The sequence below is a fragment of the Taudactylus pleione genome, unplaced genomic scaffold (genome assembly GCF_031769625.1).
Source record: "Taudactylus pleione unplaced genomic scaffold, aTauple2 ptg002604c, whole genome shotgun sequence".
NCBI classification, from domain to species: domain Eukaryota; kingdom Metazoa; phylum Chordata; class Amphibia; order Anura; family Myobatrachidae; genus Taudactylus; species Taudactylus pleione.
Window position 1 is genome coordinate 57,886 of NW_028286982.1, and position 13,207 is coordinate 71,092.

General features: G+C 45.7%; 1 protein-coding gene across 1 annotated transcript; it reads right to left on the bottom strand.

Annotated features, from left to right (window-relative positions):
• Positions 1-683: 683 nt before the first annotated feature.
• LOC148431237 (pentraxin fusion protein-like) lies at positions 684-9,466 on the bottom strand. The gene is made up of 3 exons (XM_088466174.1): positions 9,376-9,466; positions 6,991-7,237; positions 684-1,064 (listed from the first exon to the last, which is right to left on the bottom strand). Exons 1-3 carry the CDS (start codon positions 9,464-9,466, stop codon positions 896-898), a joined length of 507 nt encoding a protein of 168 aa, XP_088322300.1. The 3' UTR covers positions 684-895.
• Between the last annotated feature and the right edge of the window lie 3,741 nt (positions 9,467-13,207).

Genomic DNA, 13,207 nt, shown 5'->3' on the forward strand with positions numbered 1-13,207 from the left:
ACAAGGGAAATGATCAGCTCCACCTGTGGACCTTAAAAATGTGTCTGAGTAATGATTACAGCTGTGTTCCCACTGCGTGACTGGCAAATCGTGAACTGTGTGGGGTCCTGAGGATAGAGTTTGAGAACCACTGCTCTAGACCAGTGGTGTATATTACCTAGGGGTTGCAGCTCACCCAGTAAAATCCACCACTTCAGTGAGCCAATTGCAGTCCATGACTGCACTGGCTACACTGACTGGCAGTGGCTTCCCATTTGAAGCGCTAGCTGCCATTCACACAGGACAGACAGCCCCAGAGGGAGGAGTTTCCTCCCCCTGGGACTGCCAGGCTGCAAATAGCAGCTTCAGGAGGAAGCTGCAGCTCTGCCTTTTTGGGCAGCCCTACAACGTCTTCTAGGGGGGCTGCAGCCGATGCACTCCCTAGAAGCCAGTGTTATGCGCATGTGCTGTGGCACTGCTGCTTGTGCGCATGCGCCATCTGCCAGATCCATTGCGCATGTTCCAGGGCTCAGCCGGCTGGACCAGTAGTGGCAGCCCCCCTCATGCAAGAGGGTAGGAGCCACTGTTGGTACTAAAGGCCCCCATACATCAGCAATTGATTGCAAATTGCTGATGTATGGGGACCTTAACTCCTTAGCACAACTTTACATGCAGAGGTAGAAATGATTTACAAAATAAAGAAATGTATTGCTTAATATTTATTGGACGTAATCCTGGTGATAGAATACTGGACAACAAACTGATACTTGCAGTAGTACAATTATCCATAGACCACATAAGCTGTCTATTCTGTCCAGCAATAGGAAAGGAGTGAAACAGTTGAATACATTTGGGGAATATTAAAAAAAAAAAAAATGTAAATATAGTTGTATTTTCCAGAATACAGATCCTCAGCTTAGTCATCACATCTTATTTGGTCATTAGCCGTCACAGCATAGACCTCCACCTCACACAATGGGAGATACTCTTTTCGCTCTTTCATAATTATTGTAACATAGCGTCCTTCTATGCCATGGCTGCAAATCTTAATAGTCGGGTTGTTGGACATCCTGATTGTTCGACACCTACACAGGAGGGAGAATGAATGACAATATCCATCAATTATCTTTATAGCAGTCCTGGACAAATCCCAGCAGCAAGTGCTCCCAACAATTAATGCTGGCATCTAATATTTTAGATTCTACTTTTAAGAGCCCTGGATGCAGATCTGACTTCCTAAGGGATACTGCTGGCTCCAAATTTTTTTTAAAATTTGGAGCCAGCAGTATTTATACCCCGTTCCACACAGTTGGTAAAGACCTGCCCCATATGAAATCCGATGAATTGTACAGTGAATAATCAGTTGTAAGATAATTGCCCAAGTCCAGATTTCCCCCCTCCCCCCCAGTATGCAGCTACAAGAGACAACCCTCTTCCAGAGTTTCTTTCTTCAGTCTCCAATGTAGTAGAGTGGCTAGACCCTAAAGCTTCAGTTTCTTCGAAGTTGAGGAGAAAAAAAAAAAAAAAAAAAAAAGGTTTCTTACTAGGGGTGAGCGGGCTCGGATTTCTGAAATCCGAACCCCCCCGATCCGAGTCCGATCAGAGTTAGGCTCGACTTTTCCCGCCTGACTCGGATCTGAAATCGAGGCAAAACGTCATCATCCCGCCTTCCGAGTCTCGCGGGTTTTGGATCCTATATAAGGTACCCGCGTCGGCGCCATTTTCTCACTCGGCTGTGGACAGTGAAGAGGGAGGGTGGGAGTTAGGGCTGGCTGGGCTGTGTAGTGTAGTGTAGTGTAGTGCTGCTGTTGTCCACTACTTCAAAGTCCATAGGGGCTGGCTGTGTTGTGCTGTGCTGCTGTTGTTAATAGGGGCTGTGTCCATTCCTTCAAAGTCCATAGGGGCTGGCTGGACTGTGTTGTGCAGTCAGTTCTCCATAGGGGCTGTGTCCACTCCAAAGTCCTGTGCAGTGTCCCAGTCCTAAAGGGATGCTGTAGTGTTGTCCAGGGGGTGCTCTGTCCATCAGGGGTGCTCCCCCCAAGTGCTAAAAAAATAATATATTTTCTGTGTTTGTGAATTGTGTGCGCAGTAGCCGCACGTGCATCAACAAAGGAGCAGCGCCAAGCGTGCGCCTGTGTCCCATAAGTAAAGAGCCGGCTGGCTCATTTCTTAAAGGCTGGTGTAACCCACAAAGTGCACTACTCTCCAGCAAAAATAAAAAAATATTTTCTGTGTTTAGTCGCACGTATATATCAAATCGATATAACATAAATGGAGGACCAAACTTTCTCCGATAAAAATAAAATAGAGAAAGATCAAGAACCACTTCCTCCTAGTGCTGAAGCTGCTGCCACTAGTCATGACATAGACGATAACATGCCATCAACGTCGTCTGCCAAGGGCGATGCCCAATGTCATAATAGAGGGCACATACAATCCCAAATGACAAAGTTCAGGAAAATGACCTTGAAAAAAACATTTAAATCATCTGAAGAGAAATGTAAACTTGCCAATATGCCATTTACGACACGGAGTGGCAAGGAACGGCTAAGGTCAATCCCTAGTATGTTCATGACTAGTGGTTCAGCTTCACATGACGATGGAAGCCCTCCTCCCACTAAAAAAATCAAAAAAAGAGTTAAGCTGGCAAAAGCACAGCGAAGAACTGTGCTTTCTAAGAAGATATCACAAATCCCCAAGGAGAGTCCAAGTGTGGTGGTGGTTGCGATGCCTGACCTTCCCAGCACTGGACGGGAAGAGGTGGCTCTTTCCACCATTTGCACGCCCCCTGCAAGTGCTGAAAGGAGCACCCACAGTCCACTTGCTGATATGCAAATTGAAGAGGTCACTGTTGAAGTACAACAGGATGAGGATACTGGTGTAGCTGGCGCTGAGGAGGAAGTCGGTGAGGAGGATTCTGATGGTGATGTGGTTTGTTTAAATCAGGCTCCAGGGGAGACAGTTGTCCGTGGGATGAAAAAGCCCATCACGGTCATGCCTGGGCAGAAGACCAAACATTCCACCTCTTTGGTCTGGCAATATTTCTATCCAAATCCGGACAACAACTGTCTTGCCATATGTACCTTATGTAAAGGTGGAATAAGTAGGGGTAGGGACGTTAACCACCTAGGAACATCCTCCCTTATACGGCACCTGCAGCGAGTTCATAATAAGTTACTGTCAAGTTCAGAAACTTTGGCGAAGACCGTAAGCAGTCCAGGGACACCTAAATCCAGTTGTCCTGTTGTATCCAAGCGCCTGCAAACCACACCGTCAACTCCCTCCTCGTCAATTTCCTCCTTAGTCAGGATCGGAAGTAGTCCTGCAGGCCATGTCACTGGCATGACTGACTCTCCTATCCCGGATTCCTCCGGAGGATCCTGCATTGCTACGCCTACTTCTGCTGCTGCTGTTGCTGCTGCTGGGAGTCGTTCATCATCCCAGAGAGGAAGTAGGAACACCACTACTTTTACTAAACAATTGACCCTCCAACAGTCCTTAGCGAAGAGGATGAAGTACGACAGCAGTCATCCTGAAGCAAAACGTATAACTGAGGCCTTGACTGCTATGTTGGTGTTAGACGTGCGTCCGGTATCCGCCATTAGTGCAGTGGGATTTAGACAATTGCTGGAGGTAGTGTGTCCCCGGTTCCAAATCCCGTCTAGATTCCACTTCACTAGGCAGGCGATACCGAGACTGTACAGAAACGTCAGAAAAAGTGTCCTCAGTGTCCTGAAAAATGCCGTTGTACCCAATGTCCACTTAACCACGGACATGTGGACAAGTGGAACAGGGCAGACTAAGGACTATATGACTGACAGCCCACTGGGTAGATGTATCACCTTACGCAGCAACAGCAGCAGCGTCACCAGTAGCAGCATCTCAGAAATGCCAGCTCGTTCCAAGGCAGGCTACGCTGTGTATCACCGGTTTCAGTAAGAGGCACACCGCCGACAACCTCTTAGAGAAACTGAGGGAAATCATCACCCAGTGGCTTACCCCACTTAGACTCTCCTGGGGATTTGTGATATCTGACAACGCCACCAATATTGTGCGGGCATTACATCTGGGCAAATTCCAGCACGTACCATGTTTTGCTCACACAATAAACTTGGTGGTGCAGAATTTTCTGAAAAGCGACAGGGGCGTGCAGGAAACGCTTTGGGTGGCCCGAAAAAATTCAGGCCACTTTCGCCATTCAGCGACTGCGTGCTGAAGACTGGAGTGCCAGCAAACACTCTTGAACCTGCCCCGCCATCACCTGAAGCAAGAGGTTGTGACGCGGTGGAACTCAACCCTCTATATGCTTCAGAGGATGGAGGAGCAGCAAAAGGCCATTCAAGCCTATACATCCACCTATGACATAGGCAAAGGAGGGGGTATGCACCTGACTCAAGCGCAGTGGAGAATGATTTCCGTGTTGTGCAAGGTTCTCCAGCCCTTCGAACTTGCCACACGTGAAGTCAGTTCAGACACTGCCAGCTTGAGTCAGGTCATTCCCCTCATCAGGCTTTTGCAGAAGCAGCTGGAGAAAGTGAAGGAGGAGCTAAGACGGAGCGATTCCGCTCGGCATGTGGGACTTGTGGATGAAGCCCTTCATTCGCTTTGCCAGGATTCCAGGGTGCTCAATCTGTTGAAATCAGACCACTACATTTTGGCCACCGTGCTCGATCCTAGGTTTAAAGCCTATGTGGTGTCTCTTTCCGGCCGACACAAGCCTGCAGAGGTGCAAAGACCTGCTGGTGAATACACTGTCAGCTGAAGCGGAACGTGACACGTCAACAGCTCCTTCTTCATTTTCTCCCGCAACTGGGGCTGCCAGGAAAAACTTAGGTATCCTAAGCAACCCGCTGGCGGTGATGCAGGGCAGGCAGGACCAAGTTTGGACATCTGGTCCAGACTGAAGGACCTGGCAACAATTTCTGACATGTCTACTGTCACTGCATATGATACTGTCACTATTGACAGAATGGTGGAGGATTACATCGGTGACAGCATCCAAGTAGGCATGTCAGACAGTCCATACCTGTACTGGCAGGAAAAAGAGGCAATTTGGAGGCCCCTGTACAAACTGGCTCTATTTTACCTGAGTTGCCCCCCCTCCAGTGTGTAGTCCGAAAGAGTGTTTAGTGCAGCCGGGAACCTTGTCAGCGAAAGGCGTAGGAGGTTGCATCCACAGAATGTGGAGAAGATTATGTTCATCAAAATGAATTATCAGCTCTTCCAGGGAGACCAGCCTCCAGAACGTACAGAGGGATCTGTGGTGGTGGATTCAAGTGGGGACGAGTTAATACTTTGTGAGGATGAGGATGTACACACTGAAGAGGTTGAGGAATCGGTGGATGAGGAGGATGAGGATGACGATGACATCTTGCCTCCGTAGAGCCAGTTTGTGCAGGGACACATTAATTGCCAGCTTGTTTTGTGGGGGCTCAAACGAACCAATCATTTCAGCCACAGTTGTGTGGCAGATCCTGGCGCTGAAATGATTGGTTTGTTAAAGTGTGCATGTCCTGTTTATACAACATAAGGGTGGGTGGGAGGGCCCAAGGACAATTCCATCTTGCACCTCTTTTTTTTCTTTGCATTATGTACAGTTTCTGGCCTAGTTTTTCAAACTGCCATCCTGTCTGCCACTGCAGTATCACGCCTAGATGGGTCACGTGTTTGTGCCGCCCACTCGTGTCGCTTAGCATAGTCATCCAGCTACCTCGGTGCAACCTTTTGGACATAACACTATTGTGAGGTGTTCAGAATAGACTGGAAATGAGTGGAAATTAAGGTTATTGAGGTTAATAGCATAGGAGCAGAAAAACCTACAAATTCTGTGATTTTAGCTGTTTTTATGCTTTTTTTCAAAAAAAATACAGATCCAAACCAAAACACAAAACCCAGAACCCAAAACACGGAAGGGTGGTTTTGGCAAAACCAATCCAGATCCAAAACCAAAACACAAAACACGAAAAGTGGCCGGTGCACACCCCTATTTCTTACGTATAGGACTGTGTAAAAGGCTTAGCCAGTTTCTACAAGACCTATTTTGTTAAGTGGGATTTACTGGAACCCATCATGGTATTTAAAGACCAAGTTTGTTTTTTTCCCCCCTACGGATAATAGGAAATACTGAATTCCCCTAGGGACAGTTTTCAACTTTTATTTGGTTTACAATCTGAGCAGCAAAACCAACCAAGTTGCAGTCTCAGCTGCCTTCATTTTGGCCCAGTTGTGCAATTTGAGGAATCTTTAGTACAAAACTTCTGCACACATGGACAATGTAATCAGCTATTCACCACTATACAATTCAAGATCACCAGGATTAAGATTAGGGAAAATGTGCAAAAATAAGGCAGCAAAAAAGTAAACATTCAGTGTAAAAAGCCGATACAACATAGGTCTAAGAATACAGTTCCAATTGCTAAAATGTTTTAAGGGTCTAGGTAACAATCGCTGTACTGCCACGATTATTATCGGTCCAATTCGCAGGGGATTTTTTTCTCATTTTAAATTAAAATATACCCAATGTACAAAGGGGAACTCGCAGGGACAGCAGATGCATTAGCCACTGTCCCCACAAGTTATATCCCCAGCAAATTGTGGAGGTCTTTCACAGAAGGGGAAGCAGACACTGCTCATGAACACAGTGTCAGCTTCCGGAGGCTGCAGGGGAGAGATCGAAAGACCTCTCTCCTGCCCCTGGAGCCCCCATAGGGTGAAAGCAGTTTACATCTGAAGATGGTGTAAACTACCAGGGCTAAACTTCGAAAAGCTTTGCTTTTTGGAGTTTAGTACATAGAAGTCAGATTGTAGTCTGCATTGATCTGCCAATTAGCACTTCAGAGATTTCTGTGAAATCTCTTGCATTGCGCTTTTATTATACAAGAGCAATACATACAATTATGCGGGAACAGCAGTTTCTGCATAATTTTATGTACCAAACAGCTTGATACATATGCCCCTTAGAGTTTCTAATGCTAGGTCTAGAGTATGGCATATCCCGATGCTGCCACTTACTTTTCAGTTCCATCCAGAGATTTTCCAACTCTGACTTCTGCTCCATCCAAGCGTTGTGGGTAATTTTGGCTGGTAATTACAACAGTGCGAATTCTGTAGTTCTGTTTCAGGTCCAAAGCCAGCCAACTTGGCATCTCATACTCTGTCTCAAAACAGGTCATTCTGCTGCCATCAATGGTTTTCCAGGCTGATCCTTCAATCACCTCCGAGCTTGGATACACATATGCAGTCAAAGCTAAATTTTCACCTGCAAGATAAACTGGTTACATCAGAATGGCTGTTTGCAAGCTCTTGTTTTAAACAGGCTAGAATCCAGCTAGTGTGTGTATGAGTGAGTATGTATGTATGTATGTATAAGATGGACTAACTACTGTTTTACTTTGGTAATTGTAAATGAGACATTTCAAATTGGAAACAGAAATCAGATGTATAGCAACTTTTAAATATTCTGCATCTCAAATACTGTACCTTCAGATATTAAAAGGAGGATGAAAGGAGAATTAGTATTGAGAGATCAGAATTTTGGTGCAATCTTGACAGTAGGATTACACCAGCGACTAAACATCAGTTGTGCTATATATTTAGACGACCATCTTTAATTAGCTGATCATTAAAGCCTGTTTAAATGCAGAATTGTTTGTTTAACCCATTTATTGTGACAATTTGATTTCACTTTTTGTACTGGATGCATATAGAACAAACCATGAAATGTATACACAGTAGTCACTGTCAGTTATTGGTTGTATTCCATAGTTACAATGTTTAAAAAAATATAAAAGTAAACATTTGTTTTAATGAGTTTCTGTAGGACTAGGATTTCTTGGTGATTAGTAGTGTTTAGGATCAGAATTTGTTCCATACATAGGTCCTCTTTATTCTTGTAAAAAAAAATGTTGGTTTCTCTTTCAATGTAATATTACATTCTTAATACTTTACTTTATAAGAAAATGTAGATTTTTAATAAAGGATTTGCTTGCACATTTATGCAGACCCTCCAACATGACCCATTCCATTAAGTACAAAGTGCTCTGCTCCTGAACCTTCTTAATTTAGGATTGAAGCCACCTGTGTTGAAACACCAGTCTCATGAAATAACTAGCTCAACACAGGTGTCTGCAATCATTAACTTAAGCTGGCCACACATCTAAAGATTCTGTCCAGCCAACTAGTTGATTGGTTGGAATGAAAATCTGGTAAGGAATGAAAGCAAATTACAATCTGCAATGTGCTCCCAAACGCCGGAAAATGGACAAACACTGAACAAATTGTTTGGATCAAACATTTAACAAATGTGTCTGAACGATCATTTTCATGTTTTCTGGCATTTAGGAGCAAATTGCTGATCAGTTACTCCCATACGTTAACCAGATTTTCATTCCAACCAGTCAACTAGTTGGCTGGTTGGACAGATAATCTTTAAGATGGCCACACACTAGACCAACTTACATCCAACCAGCCAGCTTGTTGATTGGTTGGAATGAAAATCTGGTAACGTATGGGAGTAAATGATGATCAGCAATTTGCTCCTAAATGCCAGAAAGCAGATGAACATGATCGTTCAGACAAGTTTGTTAAATGTTTGATCTAAACCACAGGTTCTCAAACTCGGTCCTCAGGACCCCAAGCGGTGCATGTTTTCCAGGTCTCCTCACATAATCACAAGTTATTAAGTAATTAAGTTATTAGCTCTACCTGTGGATCTTTAAAATGTGTCAGGGAGTAATAAGTACACCTGTGCAGGACAAAGTTTGAGAACCACTGATCTAAACTATTTGTTCAAACAACAGTTTGTCCATTTTCCAGCATTTGGGAGCAGATATTCATTCCAACCAATCAGCTAGTTGACTGGTTGGACAGAATCTTTAGATGTATGGGCAGCTTTAGGTGGGAAGTCCAGGAGCAGAGCATTTTGTACCTAACGTAACGGGTCATTTTGGAGGGTAGGTTTATGTTGGCATAATAACGTGTAGATTGGCTCTCCATTTCTATTCACTTGTTGCAGCAACAGTCTCAAGCTAAACTAAAAAAGGGAACTTTGTATTACAAATCCCTAGAGCACAGGTTCTCACTCAGTCCTCAGGACCCCAAACCGTGCATGTTTTCCAGGTCTCCTCACAGGATCACAAGTGAAATAATTAGCTCCACCTGTGAATCTTTTAAAATGGGTCAGTGAGTAATGAATACCTGTGTACCTGCTGGGTGACCTGGAAAATGTGACCTGTGTGGGGTCCTGAGGACAGAGTTTTAGTGGACACAGTTAGGGGAGCAGTCTTACTTTCTAGATTATGTTCTATTCTTGAGAGAAAAAAAAAAAAGCCACACAACAGGTCTAATGCTGAAAAGTAAAAATATTAAAGCACAAACAGTAGTTAAAACATCACTTACTAGCTTTTTCAGGAATGTGGGAGTCATCTGACAAAGCTTTTCTGGAGATCCCTAGGACAGTTACTCCAAGAATGAATAGGTGGATTCTCATTTCTAGATGGCAAAAAATAAATATGCATTGAGTTAGAGAACATTTTGAAAAGGAACCTGTTGCTCGCAGACTCCATGCAGAGTTCTGTATTATGGCCCGTACACACGGGACGATCAGACAACGATCAGATATCTTCTGATCGTCCGGCATGTTCGATATCGAACATGCACCAACCTCCAAACTACTAGAACGAGCGGGTCTCTACAGCAAACAGGCTAACCTGGTTGATATCGACCAGGTTGGCCTGCATTCACGGGCGATGGTCATATCGACCATCCGTGCCTGGGCATCGATGGTCGTTGGAGGGGGGGGGCTAAAAAAAGGACGATCTAAACGGTCAAACAATATCGTTAATATAGTCTTTATCTGACTGTGTATGCACCATTAAGTATTAAATATGTTTACCAACCTGTTGAGTCTGCACAAGCCTGCTCTGTTCCAATTAATCCCTGCCTAGTCACACTGGCCCACCAAATAATCCTCTGGGTTGCCCTAACTCGATGGGCATCTGGCAGGCAAAAATACCCTCCTTGCAAAGAGACTACTGTAATGCAAACATCACACAGGATTATCACAGACCAATTACCCAAAAGGACAGATAGAGGGGGCCTATTCATCAACACTAAAATAACAGTTTTAAAGGACATTTTCCTTAATTACCATTTTTATTTAGTATTCATTAACACAACGCAGGCGATATCATAGATATCTCCTGGTTAATTCCATCTGCATTGATTTCCACACTCCCCATACATTAGTATGAGGATGTAGAAATTAGGCTATTCAAATTCTGAAAATCATGTATTTTTGGAATTTGATGGTGTTACTATACACCACTGAGGTGGCGTATAGCGGGTTACACTTAACCGCTTTCAGCTAGGCAGGTCCTCCTCAGGCTCGCTCAGTACCACTACTGGGGCACTATATAAAGGGCTTACTACTGGGGGCACAAGGGGCACTGCATAGGGGGGGCACTACTGGCAGCCTGCATAAGGGGGTCCTCTTCTGGGGCACTGCATATAGGCACCACGATGGGGCTGTCCCTAATCTTTATTTTAAAATTACATTAATCCCATATGGACCCGCCTCCTCCCTGGAACACTTGAGGGGGGGGGGGGGGGGGCGCCGTAGCACGCGCGTTCTTCGGGCACCCTGGCTACACGCTACTCCTCTGCCAAGGCCGCCTGCATGCATTTGCCCCCCAGGCTGAAAGTTGCCAGCCAGCCCCTGCCCATGCCAGAGCAGAACGGAAGCACCATCAGGCCTACCCAGCACATAGTGACAATATGCCCAAACAGGTCCATGCACAGCCAATGCTCCCCGCCAGACGCCCCCTGCCACAGCATCCTCACAGGTAACACCCGCCGACCACCATGCCAAGAAACCCTGGTCGTGACAGGACACAAACAGACTCCTTGAGTGAGTGGTCGCTCAAAAAGGCCGCTGCAACCGAGACATCGGAGCCCCGTCGTGATCTCTGTACTTAATTGTAGACACAGCTGAAAACATGCTTCTGTTTTAGCCGTCACTTCCCATTACCTCCCACATGTTTGTTTTTTATCACTTACAAAGGAATCCTCATTGCAACCATAACGTATACCACCAATAAATGCTCAATTACTTGATCAATGGGATAGCGTACAACTCTGAATCAGGCCCATAGTGCATCTCCTTTCCCTGGTGTCTTCCCAAACCTTCTTTTCCTCAGGAATGGGATGAACACTCCCAAAGGGATATGGAGTGTTTCAAGCAAATATTAACAACCTTACAGCCCAATTCAGTAAGTATCGCTATTGCAATTACGCAAGCAGTTCAAGTCAGTGGTTAGAAAAACACAGATGTGTTAGTTTGAACGCAGTTGCATGGGTGTGCGTAAATTAGCCACTGCGACTGCATACACCACATGAGAACTCATTGCGTTTGATGAGACTTGCAGTATTTGTGGCTGGTCAGACCTGGGGCGAGATGCACTAACAGAGTGCAAAACTTACTGCCGGATACCGCAATTGTACAGATCGCATATGCACAGCAAAGGAAAGCTCTTCCGATAAGAGCTGTCCTTTGCAATCCCTGCCGCCTTGTGGACTACCGGGTTTATGACCTGGGAATCCATCTGTGCATGCACAGAGTGACGTGGCGGCCGCGGGGCATGCTGGGGAGGGATCTGATTGGATCCCTCATAGCAGCGCAATGTGGTAGAAGCTGGCGGTACCCTCCACATCGGAGCCGGGCAGCCAGCTGATTGATGCATACGGAAAATGCGTTAAACAGGGGTTTTACCACATTTTCCGTTTAGTACATCCCGGCCCTGGTGTAAATTTAGCATGACGGGCCGATGCGAGTCTGGTACGGATGTATATGCAGGAGCAGTTCCGTAGCTACCACTCCTGTAGCAGACCACGCCCCTCCACGTGACTTCATATGGAGGGGGTGTGGCCTGCACCGCATACTTGCCTACCCTCCCAAGACCTACGGGAGGCTCGCAATTTTTTTGGGTAACCCCTGCACCCCCAGGAAGGTGGGCACTTCTCCTGCATTCTACCCACTTCCTTGTGAAGTGGGCAGAATTAATTTGCAGATCGGTAGGTCCATGCATGGGGGTGGGACTTAATGATGTGATTCTATGATAATCATGTAATTTATCCCTGCCCCCTATTCAAATGTGCAGGATTTGCGGCACTTTACCGCAAGGGGCAGGGCTTAATGCCACTGATAGTCAGGCCTTGCCCCCAACACCTCCCACCTGCATCTCCTCCCCAGAAGTCGGTAAGTATGCCACATCAGACGCAGGCGATTAGCAATGCCCAGAGCATCCTCAGGATGCTCTGGGCTTCTGTAAGGGCAGCATTGACACCATCTGGAGTGTCCTAAGGACACTCCAGGTTGCACTGCTGCAGAGATTCTGGCAGCAGAGTGACGTTACATGCACCTTGCTAGCCAACTGCAGGAACTGAGAGTGAGCATAGCGTAGGTGCCGCCCACAGAGCTCTGTGCAGTCGCACACCCTTAGTTACTACCCTGCACAGGTGTGAGAGTACAGATGTGAGAAAGCAACAGTGGGCATCTCTATGCCACCTGAGGCATTAGCATACTTTCACTGCTGTGTTCCATGCGAATTCACAGCTGCGTACACAATCCTTACTGAATCAGGCCCATAGTCCATTGAGGCCTGAACATTACATGCTCAGGAGGTTGCCACTGCCTTTGAAGTGTTAGCAGAGGCTGTGTATGGGAACTATAATAACCTAAGGCTGCAGGACTGCTTCCTGGTCCCATAACCTGTTGGCAGAGTAGTCTAGCAATGTGGAGTGCAACGGAATGATACTAGAGATTTATTATCCAGACAGATAATCAACACGGTTGAAATACACTTGGCCAGAGTACAGTATATGTGATGTTAGATGTATTTGTGCAGTTGGTGCTGGTGGCAGTTCATCCACACGTGGTACAACTTAACCAGTTCTTAGGTTTATTGAATTGTAGCATAAAATACAAAGGATATAACACCATTGTAGAAGCAGCCAGAAGCTTATGGGTATTGCTGGGCATTGTAATTCACCGGGCATCTGGGTGGTAAAAAACACCAGAGGAAGTTAAAACTATGTATTCCCACTATGCCAGTGGTGGTGTAGTCAGGGGCGACAAGAGCCACAAGGGTGTGTGGCCTAATGATGGAAGGCATGGCCACATCCCCTTAGGCTAAACAAATGTAAAAAATAAAAAAAATTATATAGTTTGTGC